The sequence below is a fragment of the Podarcis vaucheri genome (assembly GCF_965113315.1).
Source record: "Podarcis vaucheri genome assembly, chromosome: 4".
NCBI classification, from domain to species: Eukaryota; Metazoa; Chordata; class Lepidosauria; order Squamata; family Lacertidae; genus Podarcis; species Podarcis vaucheri.
This window is the reverse complement of record NC_138762.1, coordinates 42971446-42995589: the sequence shown is the minus strand read 5'-3', so window position 1 is coordinate 42995589 and position 24144 is coordinate 42971446. Positions and strand designations below refer to the sequence as shown.

General features: G+C 41.2%; 2 protein-coding genes across 9 annotated transcripts in view; one reads left to right on the top strand and one right to left on the bottom strand.

The window, feature by feature from the left end:
• Positions 1-15421, top strand: part of POU2F1 (POU class 2 homeobox 1) — a 100594-nt gene extending 85173 nt beyond the window's left edge. For all 8 annotated transcript variants that reach the window (XM_082221469.1, XM_082221474.1, XM_082221473.1 and 5 more), the window contains 2 exons: positions 357-445; positions 2159-15421. In XM_082221469.1, the coding sequence (XP_082077595.1) occupies positions 357-445; positions 2159-2469 (400 nt within the window). In that variant the 3' untranslated portion in view covers positions 2470-15421. The remainder of the gene's footprint in view (positions 1-356; positions 446-2158) is intronic.
• A 2383-nt stretch (positions 15422-17804) lies between these two features.
• CD247 (CD247 molecule) overlaps positions 17805-24144 on the bottom strand; it is a 40841-nt gene continuing 34501 nt past the window's right edge. The window contains exons 4-8 of the mRNA XM_082221495.1: positions 21210-21296; positions 20604-20639; positions 18846-18902; positions 18444-18479; positions 17805-17935 (exon numbers count right to left, since the gene is read on the bottom strand). Coding sequence (XP_082077621.1) covers positions 17867-17935; positions 18444-18479; positions 18846-18902; positions 20604-20639; positions 21210-21296 — 285 coding nt within the window. The 3' untranslated portion in view covers positions 17805-17866. The remainder of the gene's footprint in view (positions 17936-18443; positions 18480-18845; positions 18903-20603; positions 20640-21209; positions 21297-24144) is intronic.

Sequence of the window (24144 nt, the reverse complement as noted above, 5' to 3'; positions counted from 1 at the left end):
CATTTAGTACCTTTACTTAAAAATAAGTGCTGTTTGAAAATAAAGATTGCCTTAATTCTTTCTTTTAATTCAGTAGTTCAGCCCATCAGAGATTATTGGCACTTTTCAGGTATAAAAATGTTTGGATGCAAGTTTTTACACTTCTTGCCACTTTTAAGATCGATTTTAAAGAATGCAACCAGTCAATAATAAATCCTAGGTAGAAATGTTGCTGAAAGGATCTGTGTCCGTTTTTGTGATAAACAACGGGGGAAATTTGAATTTGACTTTTAAATTCTAATTCTGTGTCTAAGACTGCTCACCTGGAAAGTCGCTCTGTCTTCAGTTTTTTTTTGTTTCCTGTTTTGGGATTGCAGAGGTGCCTTACTCAGTCTCAATCCAGGGACACTAGGCGGTGCTCTCAGCCCAGCTCTGATGAGTAACAGCACTCTGGCAACTATTCAAGGTCAGTGGACTTTCACCATTCTTCCCATGTCTGTTATGTTTGTGTTTTTCATAGGGTTCTTTCCCCCACAAAGAGAGAGAGAGAGAGGCTACAAATCCTAAACCTCCTTGCTTGGAAATGTCACATTGAAGAGACTTGTTCTACATAAACATTTACCTTTATATATTCAAATCTCCATCAACCACACATGCACACTTCACACTCATGACAATGAAGGGGTGACATATTTTATTCCAAACTCCTTTTGACATTCAGAGATAATAACTAGTCTGAGTAAAATCAGTATATGAAAACACCCTTGTGAGGATTTTCACTTAGAAGCCTCCAGGGAAATGATCAACCTTCATACATCAGGATCCTCTCAGACCTTCTTTCAGGAATGAATGCAACACAGTTGAAGGCTGTCACTCAAACACTTGTGAGTTCCTGATACATTGGTAAGAAACCTGAAGCATCAACTGCATGATTGCTATTGCCTCTTATCACTTTATAGGAGGTGATAGTTCAGAGAGGCTGCCAACACAATTCCAGTGCCATGCTGAGACCAGAAAAGCAGACTATTAAATCCTAACCTAGTCCTTGGGGATAAAATTTCACCCCAGTGCATTTTTTGAAAATCCAGTGCTGTGTAAATTCTGCAACAATGTAGTCCCATCTAAGACATTGTTGCCTGCACAGTCATAAACAAACAAGTACATTTTATTCATAGCGATATGTAGCTCTTTTACAAAAGAAAAGTACATATATGTGCAAATGTTCTAGGTGCACAAAAATTCCTTTTATTAATATATTCATAATCAAGCACCTCATTTGTTTGCATATATTTCCCTCCACCAAACCAAGCTAGCAACTGATCAGGCTTTGCAAGTCAACAAAAAAGCCAGGCGGCAAACTGACCTACTCTTAATATGAAATGATTCTTCAAAGTGAACAGGTCCTCCATGAATTAATTATCAGAGCGCAGAAGGTGAATAATACACAATGGCTTAAGCATTCTTCAGGTGGTTGAAATCTGACTCCATATATCTTTATGCATGAGCCTTTATAATATTTTGATGCAGGGGTTGGGGAAGTTTTTCAGCCCCGGGGCCTCATCCCCTCAAGGAGCCTTGTGAGGCCCACATGCCACTGGCATAACAGTGGGCATAACAATGGATGGGACTTTTGCCTTTGTGCAGAGTGTGGAAAGTTCAAAGGTTTCAGTAGGTGCACACACTTAGCCATCGCATCTCTGCAACCAGGCATGTTTGCAGTTGAAGGATGAATTTCAGCTAGGCAAAAGCACTCGAAAAGGGTGTGGAGCCGGGCTGGGGAGGGGTGGAGCCTGTGGGGAGGGGCATGGCACAGGGACAGGATGTGGCCAGGGGAGAGAGCCCCAAGGGACACGTAGAAAGGCCCCAAGAACTGCATTTGGGCCCTGGGCCGTTTGGGCCATGGGTTCTCCATCCCTGCCTTAATGGGTCTTCACAGCACCTGCTTTTTCCTCTGTGGTGAAAATGGTGTATTTATCTGGATAATAAAATGGTCAGTTCTCAATCCTCAGTCACTCTGAATCCAATCCAGCTTTTCCTCCTGATGTTGAGATGGCTTCGTTTACTATTTTTGGAGTGTGTGTGTGTGTGTGTTAGCATCCGTTGGTAGTCAGAAGAAAAACTTCAGTGCTGCTGATGTGTGGGGCTGCGAATGCTGACATTTTCTTCTGCCCCTCTCTAGCTCTTGCATCTGGTGGCTCTCTTCCAATAACATCACTGGATGCAACTGGGAACTTGGTATTTGCCAATGCTGGAGGTACGCCGAACATCGTCACTGCCCCTCTGTTCCTGAACCCTCAGAACCTTTCACTGCTCACCAGCAACCCAGTTAGCTTGGTCTCTGCAGCTGCAGCCTCCGCAGGGGCCTCTGGACCAGTTGCCAGCCTTCATGCCACCTCCACCTCAGCAGAGTCTATCCAGAACTCTCTCTTCACCGTGGCCTCGGCCAGCGGGGCTGCCTCCACCACTACTACTGCCTCCAAGGCGCAGTGAGTTGGACTGAGCTGTGCTTACCCATAGCCTATTTTACTCTGCAGTGAGATGGGCTGCCAGCTGGGTTTACAAACTGCAAAATGTGATTGGTTTCCTCTCACCGTGTTGCTGGGGACAAGGGAGAGAAGGAAAAATACAAAAGGAAAAAAAAAACCAAGAAGAAGGATTTAAAACTGGGACAAACATTTGCCTAATTTTATAATAAACACTGTCTTTTCAGGATTGCTTCATTGACTGGAGAACTTTCTAACCAAAAATGTATAAAACAAAAAAGGACTACTTATCATTTCCAGCAGTATCAATGACAAGTTAAGGTGGGTTATCAACTCAAACGTAGGAATGGGATTTCTTCTTTCTTTTTGATCTAAATATCTTTTTTTAATTATCATTTATTGGTCTGTTGTACAGGCCATAATGTCATACAAGGTGTTTATAATCTTATCAATCGTGTTGGGGGTTCCTTTCTTAACTGGTACAATTTAGGCAGGCCTGTATTACTGATGTATCTCTTTATGATTATTATTATTATTTTTATAAATATATATATATATATATAGTTCGGACACATTTGTCTGCTCCTGGAACAGTTTCAGTGAGCTCCCATGCCACACAGAGGGAGGAGCAAAGAGAGGAAAGCATGTGAATTGCGAATGTTCTTTAGTTTCCTTTTCCCTGGCGGTATGTTTTTCGGGATTCTCTCAGAAGTGTTGGCGGCTAAGTGAACATACAGAGGGTAATGTGCAAAGATAGTCCATGCTTGTGAGATGGGCGCTCTGATTGGACAGCTGTTTGCTCAGCACACTTGGGCCAAATCTAGCTCTCATTTGCACGTCTTTGGCTCCTGTTGATGCCAAGGGAGGAAGGATTTGGCCCATAGGTTCTGTCTTCAGCATCTGTGCTGGCCACTGTCTTGTCTCATAATTGCATGGAAATGGCCACTTTACAACTGGGAATATTTCTGTTATTTACTTTCTCAGGAGGCTGCCTGTATTGGTGATAATTCATATGCATTTGTTGAACCTTCCTACCAGCTGTTTGGCATAGGATTTCTGAACGCTGCCTTGGTTCATCTCTAAGAACTTACTTTTTCCAGTGTCTCCAATATGATTGTACTGAAAATGTTTTCAACTTAAAACATTTCTATTCCAGAAGTAAACTAGGTCATGTGAACAAGTCCTGTTTTATGCCAACACAGCAGAGCGTGCTCCATTCTAAATAGTTTGTAATGTTCTTTGACACTGTTCACTGCTCTGGAAAAAGTTGGTAAGGAATTCTCAGAAAGCTGACCAGTGTGCCGTGGAGAGTGTTGTCTTTCTGGTGAACACTGGCATGTTGCATGCGTCTTGCAATATTTCATGCTATTTCTGGGTGATGCTGCTGCTAGCTAGATCATTTATGGCAGTAATAAACACCTCTACTAGAGAGGGGGAAATGTTTCCAAGCAACGTAACAAGTGGTATGCGCAAACAGCTGCTGACAAATGGATGAGAGAGAGACTGAGGAGACAAAGATGAATTTAAATGTTATGCTGGTCTGAATCTAAATTTTTCTGCTGAGAAGAGATTGGATGACTGCAATGTACTTGGAACTCTCCAATCTCTTTTTAAGGTGAATTGAAAAATATCTTCAAGAAGGAGGAGCTGCCCAGTTTTTCTTTTCACTAAGCCTGGGGAGAAGGGGAGTTCTAGCACTCATGTAATTATATTGCATTTCATGCCAAAGGTAATTATTTAACCTCTCATCACCTGATATCCTTTATCACCTGATATCATGATGGCAGTAACTTTATTCTCAATTCCTTCTCTGGCTGCTGATCCCAATTCAGAGAGCTGGCATTAATGCTCAACTAGCAGAAATCTTTGTCTCTTCTCGCATACCGTCATGCTGTTTGCTCTCTGTTCGTCTCTGAATTTCCAACTTCCTGTTTCACAAGCTATTTAAAAATAATGAATTCTTCCTAAAACTTTAAAAACTTGTGAACTGTAAGCAGGGAAGTGAGCAAATGTCCGTCCACCGTCTTATGTGTGTTTGATTTTTTTTTAATGTTTTATTTTTTTAAAACTAAGCTTGAACCAAAGTCAATTTCTAGCAAGCTGCTGTACTAATGGACTAGTTTGTATAAGTGCAGTTCAGATGCAGAGAGGTGATAGATGCTACTGACAATTTCTTTTCATTTTTTATTTTATATAAAAATTGCTGCTTGTTTTAATCTTTTTTGGGGGGTGGGGTGGTCTTTTATATATCCTTGGGGCAGACAAAATCTCAACTTGATTATTATCTAATTTCCATGGTTTGGTGTGTAAATAGAATGGCAATGGCAGATGGTTACTAATTCAACTGTTCCCACATCCTCCTTAGCAGTTTGGCTCAATCTATATACTGTGGTGTGACTGTCTCCATGATTTCAGTCTCAGTTTAAAAATATAGGGCTATTAATAATACTGTGTGTTAAGGTTTTAAGTGGCCCATAGCAACAGCTTGGAGCAGTCAAATGTATGAAAGGATGGCAGAGGAGAGACAGGTACCCACTATGTTGGTCTCAAGGCCATAGTGTTGACTAGTTTCTACCAAAGGAAATATCAATCCCATGGATTTTTTTTTGATTTTTTTTCGTCCATTGAAATTAGATCTATGTAACTTGTGTTTTTTGGCGTGCACACATCCATACGTATATATTTTAATAGAGGAGATGGTGATGACTTCTGAACTGTGGCATTTATTTAGCTATGAATTTCAAACATCAAGGAGGAAATAAGCCCTTCATATTTATGTACAAAAAATAAAGAGAACACAGCCCTGTAAATCGCCCCAAAACTCTCAAGGATTAAGGGAAGCTGTTTATTCAGTTGACTGGCTGCCTCTTCTTGGGTTCACTGTTTGCAGTTAGAGGACATGATGAATCTGGAACACTAATGTAGCTCAGATGATGGCCATAAAAATCTTGCTGTAGTATTCACAGTATTCACATATTGTTGGTGTGAGCACCTTTAATCTTTATTTCTCTTAGATTCACGCCACTGCCACACTACTAGCAGGTTTCACAGCAGGTTCTGGTGAAAGAAACTGGAAGCTAAAAACATGCAGCTAAAATGCTTTGGTTGAATTGTATTCATCCTACTTTACATATTCCATTCCTCATATCGCTCATACCTAATGCATTGATGCTTGTTCGCAGCAGCACAGAGATACCAGGATCTGAATAGCTGTCACTATTTTGTGTTGATCTTGGCTATATATTTCACATGGCCATATTAACACACACACACACACACACACACACACACACACACACACCTCTTCCCATTCTAGAGCGGCCAGCCCCAAGCTGGTGCCCTCCAGAGTACCATTCCCATGGGTCCTAGCTGTTCTGGAAGAAAGGCTATTCTAGAGAGATAGATAGATAATCAGCTTCTGCAATACACACTTCAACAGAAAATCAGATCCAGATAATTGGAGAATCTGCCCTGGAACCTCACAGTTATAATACATTTCTCTTACCACAAAGCTACAAGGATAATCACAAAAGTCATGAACGTTCTGGTATAGTGAAAATTTTCTGGTCACTACCAAGTGCAATTCCTGTAATCCAAAACAATGTGTGATACCTGTGTCCCTAATATCCAGTACTAACCATTCTTCCATTACTGCATTAGTTGAACAAATTACTCCAGCATTCCAGTGTTCTAGAGATTGTTGATTTTATTTTCATTTTTTCAGTCATGGGTTATTAGGCTGTCATTTCATTTCACACAGTTTCAGATCTGTTTCATAGGCCAAAGTCTGAAACGTTTGCTTGCAAACTTGAGAGATTTCAGTACACCTTTTATTACCAAAAAGGAAATCAGTAGGTTAATCCGCATACCTGCAGTTTCCACAGTTGCAGGTTACTTACGAAAATGGCAGAGTTCAGTCCGTGTCCCTTTCAGATGAGTTGGAATGTTTCTATTGATTTTAGAGAAGCCAGAGTGCCAGAACCTTATTGGGTGCAAATACTACTTCCTTGAAAGGTGTGAAAAATGGGGATATATTGAGCAGACAAACCATTGACAGATGAGTTAAAACATCTATTCAATTTACCCTAAGTTGTGTGCACTTAGGGCCAGTGTGGACACTTTCTGTTGTAGGAGAGTTGTTCTTCCAGCTGAATACATGGCTTATCATACTGATGGACAAACTCGCAAGGTTCATAATTTCAAAGTAAAGTTGTTCTTCCACACCTTTTTGAATCTGCCCATATATACCAATTTGCACATTACACATTCCCATGTATGAGGCTCACACGTACGAGTAATGTCTGAATGTGCCCTTACTTTGCAGTGTGTGTAGATATAATAGACCGCTTCCTTTGTAAGGTTTGTGCTTATGAAGTGTTATAAATGTAAACTATGTGTGATACTCAACTATGCTTTACCCAGAGTAGGCCCATTGAAATTAATGGACCTAATGTAGTCGTTGTCCTTAATTTCAGTGCGTCTACTCTGCATAAAAATTAGTTGAGTACCACCCTATATCTCTACATTATTTTGCCATCTTGAGAATGTATAACTGCTCCATATATCTGTGTCAGGGTTGGTGGATGGGAGGTTAACCAATAATTCTGCAGGTCCAAGCAAGTCTTCCAGGCAGTCTAGCATCTCAACCTTCACTTGAGTGATAGATTGCTAAGACTGAAGAGCAAAGGCTGAGACAACGGTTATATAAAGAAGGGTGGAGTCTTATTGGCTCTTTGGGTCACCTTATTATGACCATTTGTAGTGCCAGAGCAGCAGAGATCAGCCCAACTGTTCACTCTTCCTGCATGCTGCCCCAGTAGCACCGGCAGTAAGATGTCTGGGCCATGAATTAGTTTACCTTGGAGATAAGCAAGCATGCCTAATGTAGGAATTGTCATTAACCCAGGGCATTCAGGAGTAGCAGTGCAGTGGATTACAACATATGACAGAAATGAGATGGAGACAATTTCTCATAAAAGGGAGGATCTGAAAAGTTTTTGCTGTTTTTCCCACCTGCCACCTAAATATGCATGCCACGTGAATGTGAATGGACAGTGATCATTTAATGTCACTTCCCCTGATGTATAGAGTTGGATCAGATGTAATACTCCCAATATCTTAACCCTGACTAAGGAAGGTGGGCTGCAGGATCCCTGCGTTCATGTTAACCATGGCTCAGGTGAGTGCCAGCACAGACATTAACCGTGTTTAAGGCTGACAGAAAGAGGGTAGGGGAATTGCAGTCCTACAACCTGCTCTGCACTAAGTCTGTACCTGCTCAGAAACATTACAAAGTTGCTTTACAATGACATATTTATGTGAGTTACCAGAACCCTGATGCCTGAGCCTGTGTATAAACACGGCTAGGAAAAGCTACAAACGTGATGTTATAAAAATGGGTCGCCTGGGTGTCCTGTGATGGAAAAGCAGTTGTGAATGGTGAATCCATGCTATATTTTAAAAATAACTCCTAAGCTTCAATTGCCAAGGAAAATACCTGATAGGTTAAGTTTAGTTTTATGTTGATTGTCATCTAAGGCATTTTTACTGGATAAGTTCAACCAAAGATATTATTGATTGAAGTTATAAAGGAAGAACAGAAGTACTTATTGCTGAATTTCCGGTGCCAGAAACCAGGCTTAAGAGTCCATTGTTGCCTTATCTCCTTCCCTTCCCTATTTCAGTTGTATATTACGTGGGGTTAGGTTGGTAATATCATGCTTTAACTGTCTTTCTAATTGCTGTTCTAAAAACCTTGAAGAATGTAGGCTGCCCATTACAAGATAAAGCCTGTATTTTATTTGCTACCACACTGATGGCTTATTTCAGTTACTGGATGTTGGGCTACACTGCAGCCTAAGCAAAGACTGGCTCTGGTGCAGTGTTTGGCACCTGAGGTGGAGGGTTCACGTGGTTTTTGCATGGGGGCATTTATTTATGTTCAGGATCTGGTAGGAACTTTGTGAGACCACATTCAAAACGAAAATATTTGCATCAAATATTACATAGGAAGTGTGAGCACTGAACAGATAACACATAGATTCATTCATTCATTCATTCATTTTTGTAAGTGATAAGATGTGGGAAAATATCACTCAAGTCTTGCTTTATGAACATTTTCCCCAATTTAAATGTAATCTTGCACTGGTTCCACTGTGGGGCCATACAGTTATGCTTGGGGTTTGAGCTGCAGGGGCAGTTAGCATCACAAGGATGCAAAATCCACTAACTGACTTGATTAGTGTTTGGTATAATTAAAGCTTTTGCTATGGCCTTGTTGCTTTTGGAGCCACACAAGTGTAGCAGCTATATTTACCATAAAAGTTCCTTTATTAACCTTTCAGACGACACTTTTGTTAGGTAGAATTATTTAACAATATCTTTTCGATGCCTATATTTTTCAGTAACATAATTTCTTGTAATGGAAGTGCACATTTAGGCAGATACATCATTTCATCATATTCGTGCTGTTAATGACCTTTTTAAAAAAACAACATCCCACGTAGAAGTCTCTCTTCTGCTTTGAACATGTAATCCTTTCTCTCTGACATTAGGAGTCTGTTTATGCTCGATCTGTATGTGCCTACATGCACTTTTTAGAAGATGAATTCTAAAAGGGTTCTAGAGGTTCATAAATGTATATAGGTATAACCCATTATAGAGAAAACACTACCAAAGGAGAATCTGGCTGGCTGATTATGGTTATTCATCTCTAACCAAAACTTCTCAGGACTCGTTAGCCAATTTTTTTACAAAGTTACAATCTAATGTTTTTTTAAGCAATACACTCTTTTAAGACATTCACTTGCAAAGTTCTTGCTCCATGCAGTTATTAGGCCAAGTCGAACTTGCCAGTAGGGAGCTTTTCTATTGGCTTAAGTGATAAAAGTTGGCTGAGATCCCTGAGCTTCTTGAATGGACTTTGATGCCAAAGTCCGTGCCCTGTATGAACAGCTTCAGAAAAAAAGGAATGCACCTGGAACTAGTGCCAATTTACCCAGAGTCTTCTTACTTTTGTGAGTGTTGTGGGATGGTGTACTGTCCAATTTGTAAACATTCACCCTCCCCAGTGTTGGCTTCATGTTTGGAAGGGCCCTTGAGCAGGAGATCTTCCATGGGTTCCTCCCTCAGCAAATCTCCCTTATCACTGGAGCAGAACAAGGAGACTCTTGGCAGCAGAGGGCCTTGGACAGATGCCCAGTCATGCCAGTCCGCTCTGCCTTTTTCCTGTGTGCCCAAAACATTTTCAGATTACACAAATTTAATCAAAAGGCATTTGATTAATAGTCAATGGAAAAATGAAACCTATATTTCATTTCCACTTTTCTAGGGAGACTTTCAAAAGTTTAAAATTCTTAATACAGACATCTATATAGATTGTGAAAGAAAACTTGAGATATATTGGACCTAGCATTGATTAGTTGCCGCAGCCTATCCCTAATACATTTCTGAATCGGTTTTGCAATGTTGAGTTCAGCCTCACTATCAACAGATCACAGTAGTCTTTAATCCTCCTGGGATAATATGCAGGATGATAAGAGGTCTGTTCCACACATTTCACTTTCCTACATACAGATATAGCATCCTTTTAGGAAATTGCATCATAATGTGCAGTGCCTGTTGCTATTTTATGCATAGACATTCTCTGTGAAGGCAAATTACAGTGTGTGAAGTGACTCTTGAGTCACACTGGAATTAAATTAGCTTTATTCTCGAGAGAAAGAAAGGTCGTAGTCACACTGCCTGACATTGCTTTACTGCTATGACCTTTACTGACCTTTGTCCAAACATGCGGTATACATGTAGTTGGGCTGAATGTTGGCATGAAGCATGCCAAATGTTTTTGACCCTAAGGAGCAAAATGAAGGCTTCTCCTCTGACATAACTTAGGAGTCTCCTTCCACCCCTTCTTGTCTCTCTTTCAGTAAGCAGGCATTGTTACAGGGTTGTAGGAACAATGCTTTTTGGTAGCAGCTGGCTTTCTGGCACCTTTTTTTTATAAAAAAAATACCTCAGCATAGCTTTAGTATCATTTGCAGAATGGAAAATCGGGAGAGAAACTTTATAAATAATGGAAGTAATTCTAGCTGTAGAGTTTAGTTTTGAAGACCCTGACTTATGCTGTATGTATTCGCAGTTCTGTATTTAGGCTACAACTTTATAGGGTATGGGGTGGGGGCGGGAAGGAGAGAGAGTTAGCTGTGCTAGAAGGCAAATGTTGCTTGCAACGTCTTTTTCTACTTTGTCATTGGCTATCGTTGTCAACACGCTACATAACAGCAGACATAACTGAGTTGCTGTATTGCTTCCAGGGTCCTTCTAGGTGTGCATGACCTCTGCCTCCCTGCTTTCTTTCTATTGGCAAACCAAGGGCCTTGGTGGGGATGTAAATATTGAGCAAGTTTGTGTGCTTGGAGGGGGCATACAAGGAGATGAATTAGCAACCCATTTTAGTCCACGTAGTTGCACTAGGGCTGCAGCTGGGCCAAGACTTTTACATTTGGAAAAGGAGGAGGATATTTGGGAGAACAAAGTGAAACAGTTCTTTTTATCCCTGCTTGTCTTGTTATTGAATGTAGTATGTGGTAATTAATTTAATTTTCTAATAGCAATGCTAATCCTGTCTAGACCAAAAATAGCAGAAGAGAAACCAAACTAAATGCTACCCTGCTCCTAGTACCTAAGTATAGAGTACCTGAAAGGGATAAGATTCTGTGAGGCAGACTTCAGGAGAAAAGAGGCAATATTGGATGTGGGTTTCTTTTTCTGGAAGGTTGAGTCATTTTTCTTTCACAGGACATGGTTCAGATTTTGGATGGCATTCTTGGGAGACTTCATCTGCTTCCATCCTGACTCTGAAGCATCTCCTTTCTCTGATTGCAGAAGAATACAGAGTGTGTGTTTGTGTGAGGAAGTATATTTCCGGCGGTGGGAAAGGAAAACCTGAGCTTCAGCTGGAGGGGGAGAATTTCCAATGTTTTGATAGGAACCAAAGGTATACTGCTTAGTTTTTGGCAGCTCTGCTGTTTTCAGGATGTCTTCGGCAAAAGATTGTGTGGTCTTAGAGGTTTGATTTGATGACTCTTGACTTGGAGGATCTCCTCATGTGTTGGTTTTCCTACCTTCTTAATGCACAGGGTTGGTTTGGATACTTTTTCTGAGGACATACTGGAGGCAAGTTCAACACCCAAGATCACAAGCAACTGTTGGACGTAGGGAAAACTTGGTTTTATTCTTAAAATATCAAAACTGCATTGTCCTCCTAAATATCAAAACTGCATTGTCCTCTGTTTCACATCATTTCAGAAGTCCTGTGGGTTTTCATAGTGGAAAACCTTGGAGACGTCTTTCTTTCCTCCCCGGAATAGCTTTGGGCATTGTCACATTACATGCTGTTGGCTTGATGAATTGCATCAGTCAAGCCTGACATGTTCACGTGGGAAGCAAGGGAGAAGGTAAATATATATTAGTTGTCCAGCTATTCTTCCTCTGGAAATCAGCTGGGTTGCAGAACTTCCCTGGAAAGCTTTACTAATAGACTTATTGTTCTGACATTATGTAAAGTGGTATTAATATTGTGTGACTTTTCTAAGAGCTAGGTAGATTTATAAGTAGGTAATAGGGAAATGGAAAATGACCTCTCAAAGATAAGAGCACTTGGAACAAAAGATGTGGAAAACAAGGTGTGCTTTAAAAGAAAACAAATCTGAGGAAGGAAATGAAACAACCAGTTGGGAGATGGGATCATGAGAGGAAGATCCTTAGTACTATGAGGAAGGTTGGAATGTCTCCCCTCTTCTGCCTTATTTCTCTTTACCTCACTCAGGCGAAAATATGGGTTTAATAGTTTGTTGTTGGCTCTTTCCCCAAACATTTCTAAAACTCTGATCTTTGTTCTCACCAAAAATTCTCTGTTTTTACAATGTAGAACCCATCAAAACAAAAGCCTTCCTGAAGTATTTCTAGCAGAAATGTCTTTAACCCACCAGGGGGCTATAAGGGTAAATGGTGAATGTTTCTGGCAAGAGTACCACAGGAATAGTGGTAAATATTAAGGAGTACAGATCTGTGTCAAATTAATATCTGCACAATACAAGCCAGCCAGCCTGGCCAACAGCCTTGGAACAAACACCTTTTGTCAGGGCTGGGGGGAAACTGTCACTTGTCCCATCTAATCCATGTTAGCACATTGGCATTTTCGATCCAGTTTCTGTATTTGAATTTGAGGAAGAAGCCACAGCAGATACCCATATACTGATTGGTAAGTCACTTCCATTTATTTGAACCTCCCTGGAGGGAAGATATAGGCTTTTCTCTAAAATCCAGGAGATAAGAGGTCAGGTGCAAGTGCATTTGAGAGCATCACGGGACTCCGGCCGTTTTGCTTGCGCTCCCCTGGTCCCACCGTGTCGCTGTTCCATTTCCTTCTTCTGTGGTAGTGTCTAAGGCTAGGTGTGAGTAAGTGTTGGGTGTTTATCCGCCACAGGTACGGGAGCTGTCGTATACCTCATTTCTAACTCATAACTGAGTAACTTGCTTTAACTTTCTCCAAACCCTACAGAGTTGCCAAGACTGCCCTCCCTCCCTTGATTAACGTGGAACTCTGGCTTATAGCATCCTGTGACCTGCAACCTGGGGGGCGACCCCTTAAAGCCTCTGAATGTCGCTGCTTAAAAGCTACTGCAAACTGAGGGCAAATTGCAATCTTCTATTTCTTTTGGTTACCAGGGGTCCTCTCGTAGTCTGTGAATATCCATCTCCACTCCCAATCCGTGCATGAAACCTCCATGCTGCCTTCTCCCTCCCCCCTGGTGAGATGTCAGGGCTATAATGTACTGCAGGGTCAAGGCAGGACCCTGACAGCTCCTCGCAGCCAAGTGCTGCATGCATATTGCTCGCTACTTTTTGATTTTGTTTCTCTCATGCTCCTCCCATATTTAATTTCCTTCGTTTATTATTTGACAATCTTGTTCCTCCCCGTCCCCGCCTCTAGGCTAACCAGAAGCTGCATCCCTGTCCCTTCTGCCATTTTACTTTGAATGTAGTTTCCCCACCCTTTGGAAAGAGAAGCTTTTCCAGGTCACGGTGCACTGCTATATGCCAAGGGGGGCGGTTTCTTTGTTTTGTTTTGTTCTTTTAGAAATTTCCAGCCAAAACCAAAGATTTCCTAATGATTGTATAAACTCAAAACAGACAAACAAACAAACCAAAGACAAAAGGGGCGTCTTCAGCACCAATCATATCTCTACGATGGCTCGGTCCCATCCTGTGCTAGCTTGCTTGGGAGACCAAGTTCTGTTTGACCTCCACAAATCCAAAGGCGCACAGCCATTGGGAGGGAGAGTTCAGTGGGGGAAAGTGATGGACTCCACAGATTGGTTGTGAAGCTGAAGACATTGGTGCATGACTGGCGGCTCTGGTGGGTGCTTTTAACCCTTTGGGAGCTGGGTGATATTAATACACGCTGAGGTGCACTTCTGAGCTCTCCCCCCCCCCCGCCACTGCTTGGAGGAGGCTGTCCTGTTGTGCAAAATCTCTGAAAAAAAAGTTTTGTTTTTCTTTCTCTCCCCCCCCCCGCTTCTTTTTTGTTCTTTTAATTATTTTTGCAGCACCACTGTGCAACTATGCATTGTATTTCTCAACCTTTTGTGCTAGGTAGGTAGATGCCTATGACTTTTTAAACTTTGGGGGAGGGGGGGTTGCCAATGAAGGAACTTTTTACATGGATCTTTTAAATCTCAGTTGATTAGGGGGTGTTTGGTTCTAGGGTCATACAAGCTCTATCCCAAAGCAAAATCCAAATGTTAATAATATTAGCCTGATGCAGATACCAAAGATAATTTCGTTCCTGCAGAACCTTAGACTTGTGTATTAAGTACAATTACCCAGCACTTGCATTAGTCTAACCTCAGTAATTCCAAAGCTTAGATGTATATTTTGGTATATTTCTGGGATATTAAAAATGTCGTTTAAATTCTTGTTTGTTTCAGTGTAATGCTCTTAAAGTCATAGCATGGAGATAACTGAATTGTCTTATTCTTAGTAGTTTGAAATAATAGTATTTTTGTATGTTTTGGGTGTGTCAATGTATGTATTAACACAACAGTTTTCACTGCCTAGGTGTTCATAATTGAGAAAAAGTGTACATAATCTGTGATTTCCACCAGATTGTCGATTTAGATTGCATTTTCTCTGATTGCCATTCCCAACAGGGGGATCTTTATTCCTTTTTTTTTTTAAAGAGACAGCATGCTTATAACAGTGAGATTGTACTTTTGCCCTCCCATAAAGGTCCAGTTCCCTGAAAACATCGTCCTTTAATTTTGAAAGGTGAGGCAAGACTCAAAGTATAGCAATTGAACAACTAAAAGCACGGATATTACTATGCTAGGAATTTATGCTTTTTGTTTTTATAGTGGGGGGGGAGGCATCTTGCCAAGAAAGCTATGGTTTGTGGAAATTGATTTATAAAATCCTGAGCTCTTCCTATGGCAAAAAAGAGAGATTTGCGTTGATTACAGAGCTTCCCTGTCGTCAACCATCAAGTTGGCTTATATCTTCCTCAGGCCTGCTAATGTGGTCAATTGTACAGCTTAATTTACATGAACACTTTGTATCTAACTGTGATAAATATATTAAGATACAATGCATTCTTGCCTAACTTTAAATTTGAGAACTGTAAGGCCCTAATTTGAAACTGTGTGTGTCTCCAAAATGGAGATGAAAAGGATGCTGTCTCTTTAAATATACCTTCTATTTTTCCCTAGTGGCTGCCTACAGGTGGCTGTGGGCATTGAGAGAGACTGTGTAGATTATAGTGAATCAGGATGAAAATGGTAGATTTTGTGTAGATGCATTTGTCTGCTGTAATTTTTATATATATAAAACTTACTGTAACTGTACAGTTCATTTCTGTTGTAAACATCATTAAACCATTTTTCCAAGTGTTTTAACATGCATGCACTGGTTTGTGGTTTTTGAACAAGTGAAAGGAAATGGCTGAAAAGAAATGGCAGAACCTTGTATTTCTGTTGTTTTAAACCTGACAATCCGGAGCTGAAGGATGTTCCTCCTTATTTTCTCCCAACTACAAATTACAAGACATCTCAGGTTAGAAGACTCACATAATTGGACAGCAGAAACAGGTAAGCCACTCAGTTCTGTTATTCTGCAGAAAATAAATATGCCAGATTCATTTTAAAAGCTTACACTACTAGTAACTTACGGCTTCCATGTTGAACAGGATGTGTTAAATTCTTTCAGTTAAGTAACCACCATGTGCAGGTTGTCTAACTAGCTCAACATCGTAATGCACATTTATTTAGTATTCTCTACATTTGTGTCCTTGACAAGATAATTTGTTTATTGCTACAGGCGCATGTGTCATGCATACTACTTGTTTGGTCCTACAATAGATATTGCTGCCCTTCTAAACTGTCCTAAAAGTCAGTGATGTGAGATCTGTGGACCCTTGTTTATCTTTAAATCTTAAGGTTTTGTAGGACTTATTGCTCCTTTTCATTAAGCTCTTTTTCCCCTTTTACTTTCCACTGCAACATGGCACTATGAAGTTCAAACGAATGCAGAATAAGACCAGAAGAGGGAAAAGCAGGTATATTTAAGAAGCTTTTATTTAAAAATACACAGAACACATGGTTTCAGTTCTTTAGATAGAAAAGCATTTTCTTTGTTCTTTTCAACTTAATTTATAGATTTAAAGCTCCAGAAGTGTATTTTTGAAAGATCAGATTTAGGCTGTGCACACCCCATACATTTAACCACCTCTGCCCAGTGCCAGATTTACATACAGTGGTGCCTCGCAAGACGAAAAGAATTCGTTCCACGAGTCTTTTCGTCTTGCGATGCTTTTCGTCTTGCGAAGCACGGTCCATCGCAACTGCGCCTCTTCAAGCTGCTTCAAAAAAAAAAAAGCACAAGACGTTTTCGTCTTGCAAAGCAAGCCCATAGGGAAATTCATCTAGCAAAGCAACGCAAAACTGAAAAACCCTTTCGTCTAGCGAGTTTTTCATCTTGTGAGGCATTCGTCTTGCGGGGCACCACTGTATAACCTAAAAAGAGCTATATAGCTTGGGGCCCTACTCTCTTGGAGGCTTCCAAAAAAATTAAAGGAAAAAACTGGATGTATATTTCCAATATATAAGATGAACTGAAATACAATTGAGAAGATGTTTAACAATTACTTTGATAAAATACATATTTTGTTATGTGCAAATGGCTTTAGATACCTATTAGGTCCATAAATTACCATATAGCATATACAAAGGGCCTCATCAAACCTAAATCCAGCCCAAGAATTCTAGGATCTGTAGTTTAAGGGTGCTGGGAATTGCTCTGTAAGGGATAAACTACAGCCCCTGAGTTTGGGAAGTGGGTGTATGCAGCCTTAGTCCAGTATGAGTTCTGATAAGCAGACTCTCACTTCCATTTTGCCGATAGAGATGTATGTGAACCCTTTTTGGATCAACTAGTCTGATAAGATGGGCAGAAGGAATAAAAATCCTCTGTGAAACTAGGTAAGGGAAATAGATTCAAGGTATAAAATTCTCACAATAGGCATTTGCCTGGGAAAAAAGCATAATGGTATTAAGCTCACTTAACCAGGACAGCAGCACCTGACAAGTTTGATCAGGATTCTGTCTTAACAGGAATTTGAAGCATCTACATTTAAAACAGGAGGTAATGTATTACTCATTTCAACCAACCATATGTCCTGTGGAAGAAGAACCTACTTCTATTCTCTTAACTATGGGAACATACTGTCTGTATACTTCTCATGCAGCAGAAGTCAATTTTCATATTAAATCCCTTTAGCAGTGCATGTTTATTCCAAAGAATGCCCTACTGCACTCAGTCCAAGGTCAGTGGTGGTGCATGTTTTTGTATCTTGGCAAAAGAGTGTTTAAAAAGGTCCTTCGGGGCAATGGTGATACACTGTATATCTCCTCCCCCAAACCCCAGTTGCTATTTATAAATAAAAACCCAAACCTATAACAAGAGGGCGGGGGGCAGTTAACCTGTTGGTGCTCAGAATTATCTGATGTTTTGGAACGAAATCCTTCCACATGAGCAATATTTTTTAATGCACATTTAGCTTCAAAAAACATCTTTCTCCAGAAAAGAAAATGACTTTGAAATAGCCATCGCAGCAGCTGGTCTTAAATTTTAACTGAGCAACAACATGGTGCCCAAGCTCTATAGCTATGTACACTTTGAAAGCTACAACTTGAAATTAGTTTTAAAAAGGAGCTTTGGTTTTTATGCTCATGTAAAAGTGGCATTTGTTGTAGAAGGCAACAGATTTCTGAACAGATCATCTTGAGAATGGTAATCAAGATTCCCGCTCGCCATGGAAATAGTTCTCCTCTTGCTAGACTCAACTGTAGCTAGTAAGGAGGTGGTAGGGGCTGCATTTGAAGGACATCGTATGTATCCTTCGTTGCTTTGCTGAGACCCTGATAAAGAAAGATGAGATGACTCAAAGTTATAACTAAATCAATATAACTGTAGTTATTAATCAGAAGTACTAAGTCCATATGCCCCTGCTAAAAATAAGCCCAGCAATTCTGGCTTTCTATCCAGAGTAAATAAAGGTGACAGGCTGATACTCATAGCAAGGCAAAAGTCCTGCTTAGGAGAAGAATGTGACTGGTCCATTGTTTGTTGGAGGAAGCAAAGATGTATACTGCCCTCAGACGCGCCTCTGTACTTGTTCCTTCACAGACTGCATTAACACCTCTGGGCAAGCAAAAATATTCTCTTAGGTGGCTCAAAGTGAGGAACAGGGCACTTGCTCTGTTCTCCCATTGTAGAACGGTGATCCAAATTGACAGGGTGCATGTATGCCAGAAACTAGCAAAGGCAAACAAGATTCCTGTGTGAGCTGCTTTTGTGCAGCTTGCTTCCATAGGATTGTGACCCTGAAGTTTGTAGGGAGATAGGCTTGCTATTGCTGTGCCTTACCTGATAAACTGTTTCACTGCCTTTGCCACGTCGTCTCTGAAAAAAAGAAGCCCAGCATCAATACAAAATCTCCCCGCCAAAATCTTTTTTGCCCATGCAAATAATTACACTCACACGTGGCTCAATTTAACTGGGGGAAGTGGGAGGCTTGCTTCTGATTGGTCTTTTAAGAAGGTGCTGCACAATCTGACTCAACTGCCCCTTAATCAGTAATAAATAAAAATTATAAAGCACAGAAGTGTCATTCAAACAATATCAAAAGGGTGAGGAGGATACTATAACTTCTGTTTTGCTTGACAGTACTACTTTAAATAAAGGGTAGGAAAAAAGCAGGCAGAGTAGTGCCTGAAGCCACCTTGGCACCTTATGTGTAGAGCCAAATTGGCACGAAGTGTCACTTACCTCTCCTTTCTTTCCAATTTCGCTGTATGCTTCAGCCATCTTATCCCGCTGTAGAGCCTGGCCATGGAAGATCAGAAAATAGTGTCAGCACGAATAAAATTAAAGTACTGTTTTCTGTCATACCACTCCTCTTTGTCAGAGATAAGAAACCATGGACTCTCCCTCCAGATGTTCTTCCAGCTCACATCAACCCCAGCAAGCAATGTCCAGTGGTCAGGGACGATAAACATTGTAGTCTAGCATCATCTAGAGAGCCACCTACAGGTTCCCTATCCTTGCTATATAGATATAACAAAACAATACTTTCCCTGTGTTCATTCATGGGAGAGGAGATGTGATTGGTGGTCCAGACTAAGGCAATGTTTCTTCCTTCACATTGCAGTTAGACTTGAAAGAAACCACTTGTTGAGTACAGTAAAAAAAACTCCTTTCAAGTCTACTTGCAGAAGGGGGGATGCTGCAGGCCAGATGAGGAGACCCTGCAGGTCAGCACTTACTCTTGCTTTATACTCTCTTTATTTGGTTATTTCCCCCCATGTCAAATAGGTCCCTGCTACTCCCATACTACAGACATGGGAGGATTTCAATGTTGCACTAATTGAGCATCCCTTGGTGGGCTACTAGTTGCATAAGGAAAGGGCAGGAAGCCTTGTGGCAGGTCACACAGCAGATTGCTGTAGTCAACAGTACTTCCTCCTGTACAACAAACTTGCACTACCACAACTGGGGCGGGTGCTGGGGAATACTACCCCACAGAGCAGGTTGGGGAAAACTCTGGCCCTCCACATGTTGCTGAACTTCTGCTCCCAACATCCCTGGCCATTGGCCATGTTTGCTGGGGCTAATGGGACTTGGAGTCCAACATGATATGAAGAGCCAATGGTTTCCCATGCCTGCCATACAGTCTGTTCAATTGCACATTCTACCTGTCATTAATGGCATACAATTCATTTGAAAAGTGATTACATGGAGCCTTATGCTTTGCTTTCCTAAAGTTCAGTGCTTGTGACTTTGGAACCAATTGCTGATACCGTAGTAGCACCTCAATGCCTGAGAAGCAGCAATTCCAGCAATAGTTTTTCTTCTCTCCCTCAAGTTACACTAAGGGAGGGATGCAGCAGCTAAATAGAAACAAGGAGTAGGAATACAGAAGATAAACCTGGCTGGGAGGAGGCAGAGAGAGGTTCATTTACACACCTCACAAGGAGAGGAAATAAGCTATTTCATGGCAGCTGTTTGCTGCAGCAGAGGAAAACAGATCACAAAAGTAGCGTGCTGCTGAAATGGCATAGGAACAGACATGCACACATATAAAAAAAGTTTGCATGCAGGTGCAGAAAACATTCTTTAAAAAGAAAGAAAAAGTGGACTCTAGCAGAGTGAGGCTAAAATGCAACAGGAATATCAGTTTTTGTAAACCAAAGCAAACTGCTTATGGGGTTCATTAACAGCATGAAAACAAGCTGGGTCTTGAAACACATTCTGGGAGAGGTATTTTGCACCCATGCGCTCACAAACAATCAAACAAATACACTGGCAAATCGTCATTTGTGTGCAAAACGAGATAAATTAATGAGGGTGATGCCTCCATGGTAGCACAATTTACTTCCCAGTGTTGTTTCAGATGTCTTTAGGTGGGTTTTATGTGAAGGTGGCTGGTCATTTCAGAAAACTGAAAAGCAATTTAGAGAAATTCTAGACAATATGGCAAGAAACCAAAATGCTTTTCTGAAATGGTCAGTTCTTGGTTTTACTTACACTGTAAACTCTGTCCTGAGCTTGTTTTCTTCTGTGCTGAAAAGGGGAAGAATAAACAAGCAGTTCTTGGAACAGTTCTTGCAGACAATATCAAAAAAATATTTGGGGATGTGCAAGGCATTGCAGAGATTCTTACAGAGATGCTAGTCTGGGATTAGTCACAAAATTTCTAGCTGCATTTGACGATGCATGAAGCATTATACTGAGTTGCTGGTATATGTACACATGGCAGTGGAAAGGGGGCTATCAACAGCTGTTGATAGCACCGACATCCTGACATATATAATGTGTGAACGATCCTTTGTCTCTATTCAGCCCACAGGCTATGGGGCTGAAACATTGCAATTTAATGGCTTAACCAAACCACATACGTGTGCACCCACCCACCCCTGTAACTCAGAGTAGCACTTCATGCACTTAAGGAACTGGACTGTAATCCACAAACAATCTATTAGTCTTCAAAGTGCCATCAGATTCTTTGCCGTTTTAGGAGAGGTCAGGGATGCCATGTCCCAGTGGCTGCCTGAGCTGGGCTGACATTTTCTCTGCACAGAAAAGAGTGGCCTGAATTCAATAAAAGGACCAGGATGAGATGAGTGAAGGTACCTGGGCTTTCCCCCCTACTTCAATGTCAGCATCTGTCTGTTTCGCTCCCAGCGATGCATATTCATCTCTGGTTCCATGAGACAATCTCTGAAATGAAATATATAGATGGGGACATTTACAAGAATGACAGCTCATTGGTAAGTTGCAGTCCCGAGCTCCTAACGGGCTGACCAGTACTGTGTCTTCAAAATAGACTCAAAAACAAACATGAGCTCAATAAATCACATTCTGTTATGTTAAAACCATCCCATAAAATCCTGGTCCTAGACACAAGTTGCTAACACTTTCCCCAATCCTTCCGCAGTCAAGGGATTAATTAAGAAACTGAAAGCCCATCTAATCCAGCATTATTTTCTCTCCGTGGCCTATGCTGAGCACAACACTCTTCTGGACCATACCTGGGTCATACCAGGTATTCAGAGACATACTGCCCCCAATGCCAGAGGCATTGTAACTAGTAGCTGTTGATGATCTCCAGGAATTTGTCTAGACACCTTTGAAAACTCATAAATTGGTGACCATGTACATCTTGGGGCTGCAAATCCCATAATTCAACTCTTGTGTTATGCTGAGAAGTACTTGCTTCCTGAATCTCCCACCATCCACCTTTCATGGGATGCCAATGCAGGCTTCCCAGTAACCTCTCATATAAACCCTTCCATTCACAAGGGCCATCCCAAAGTTTTCTGCCAATTATCCTTCTCTCTGCTACTGCAGGGCTGCCTCTTAGCCATAGTCACAGTCCCATGCACAGCCCTTGTACAACAGGCCTCTCTCTTCACCTTCCTTCTAGCATTAGAGCTGCTGGCTCTTATACTAAACAGGAAACCGAGCTGGCCACACATAGAGTCTTCATGGCAGCAACATGGTGTAAGCTGCACGTGCAAGTTCATTCTCTCTTCTAGCAGGAGCCAACCAGAATCTCTTGATTCTGAACAGGAAAACAAGGTTAACCCTGCTTTCACATAGGACACTGCTGTGAAGAACTCATGTAGGTCGCGCTCTCTCCTCCTTCAAAGCCCACAAACCACCTGTCTCTAGACTTTAGGCCAGAATAGGACCACTACATGTGTAGCCATTTCCCCATAACTACACAAGGCTTTCCTTGCTTATTGACTGATTTAAGAATTTAGAAATTGCTCTACAGTAAAAGAATACCTGAGTGGTGTACAAAAATAGACTGTGGGTGGGATACTATGTCAGGCTAAGGGCATCATTTTGTCAGTGCAAGCATTTCTGCTTTCCTGATAGAATGATCTCCCTCTCCTCCTCTTGACTCTCCCAAGCAGATTTATGTAGGGTGTAGGGGGAGAAGTTCCATTGCACTAAAGGAATTTCTTGCACTGGCTTCTGCTGGAACAACCTGTGTTATTATGAAATATAATATGAATTTTTAAACAATATTCAAAATGTAAAGCCAGCTAGAATAAAACGCTGCAGAAATAAAAAGGGTGATTCGAGAAGAGTTTTTTTCATTGAATTATAGAACTGTAGAGTTGGAAGGGACCACAAGGGTCATCTAGTCCAACCCTCTGCAATGTGGGAATGTTTTGCCCAGCATGGGGCTCGGACCCACAACCCTGTTCTTAAGAGTCTCATGTTCTACCGACACAGCCATGCAGTCTCCTGCAAACATCCAACACACAGATTTCCTTCCATGGGTGTAAATCAACACCAAAAGCAACCATTTTATGTTTCCAGTGTTTATAGGTTTACACAATATCCAGAGTGTTTTACACAATATCAAAAAATAAATAAATCATAGTGTATTTAAAACAAAAACCACATGTAAAAGTGTAAGTTCCACAAACAGGCAGTGTTTAAACCAAACAATATTGGCAATAGCATTCTGGAGGGAAAGAATTCCAGAGAACTGCTGCTATAATGTTTTAAAAAAAACCCCAACATGTTCAAGTCATGTCAGGCTTTACTGCATGAGACTGTGGCACTGTCAAGAAATCTTCATCCACAGATCTAAGTGACTGGCTTATCAGATATCCTGGTCCAGAACTGTAATATGGCCCAGGAGCAAACTGGAAACTCATGCAATGCTTTCAACAGAGGTGTCATATGTTGACAGGTTGCCCCACAGACCAACAATAGCTGCAGTTTCTGGACCAAATTCAAGGGCAGCCCCATGTAAGGTGTGTTCCAGTAATCAAGCCTAGAGGTTACCAATGTGTGGGTCACTTTCTCCAAGACTGGTCCAAGAATGGTTGCAACTGCCATACCAGCCCAAGCTGGCAAAAAGCACTCTTGGACATGGAATGCATCTGAGTTTCCAGCGGCAATGCTCCAATTACACAGCTGCCCAGAACAGCTGATGGACCAGTTTCCTGGACCTAGGAACCCACAGGGCCTCCAACATGATTGCCAGCTGATTGCCTGGCGCAATCCCCTCTCAGCAATGGGCATACACCTGGTTGGTTGGGAGATGATTGCCTGTGGTGAGCACCTATCAAATACTTGCTACATTCCAGTTTTGGGCTATTGACATAATGGAGGAATGTGCAGAAGTAACATGCAAAAGGTAAAGTATGGGTGGGGCAATGGAGACACTCTTGAGTATTTCTGTATCAGAACAGAGCACTGCCATCACTTTCATAGCAAATAGGTAAGCCAGGTAAGCCAAAGGTTGCCTTAACTCTAGACTTTAATCTAGTGATTAAAAATAGAAGAATACGCTTGAGAGTGCTGCCCTATCCAGAAACTCCTTAGAATGTATGTTTCTTTCAAATTATTAAAGTGAGGATGCAGCAAAGCAAAACCACTATTTTAATTAGTATGGAGAAGACCACACACTGAAAGACAAGAGTATATTCCAAATGGAATATAGTTTAAATCTAGTTAATTGGGAGGCGATCTACTGGATGCTGTAATTTTATTTGATATAAAACTGGGTCTGCATGCTCCTCATTGTGGAGGGGCTGCCACC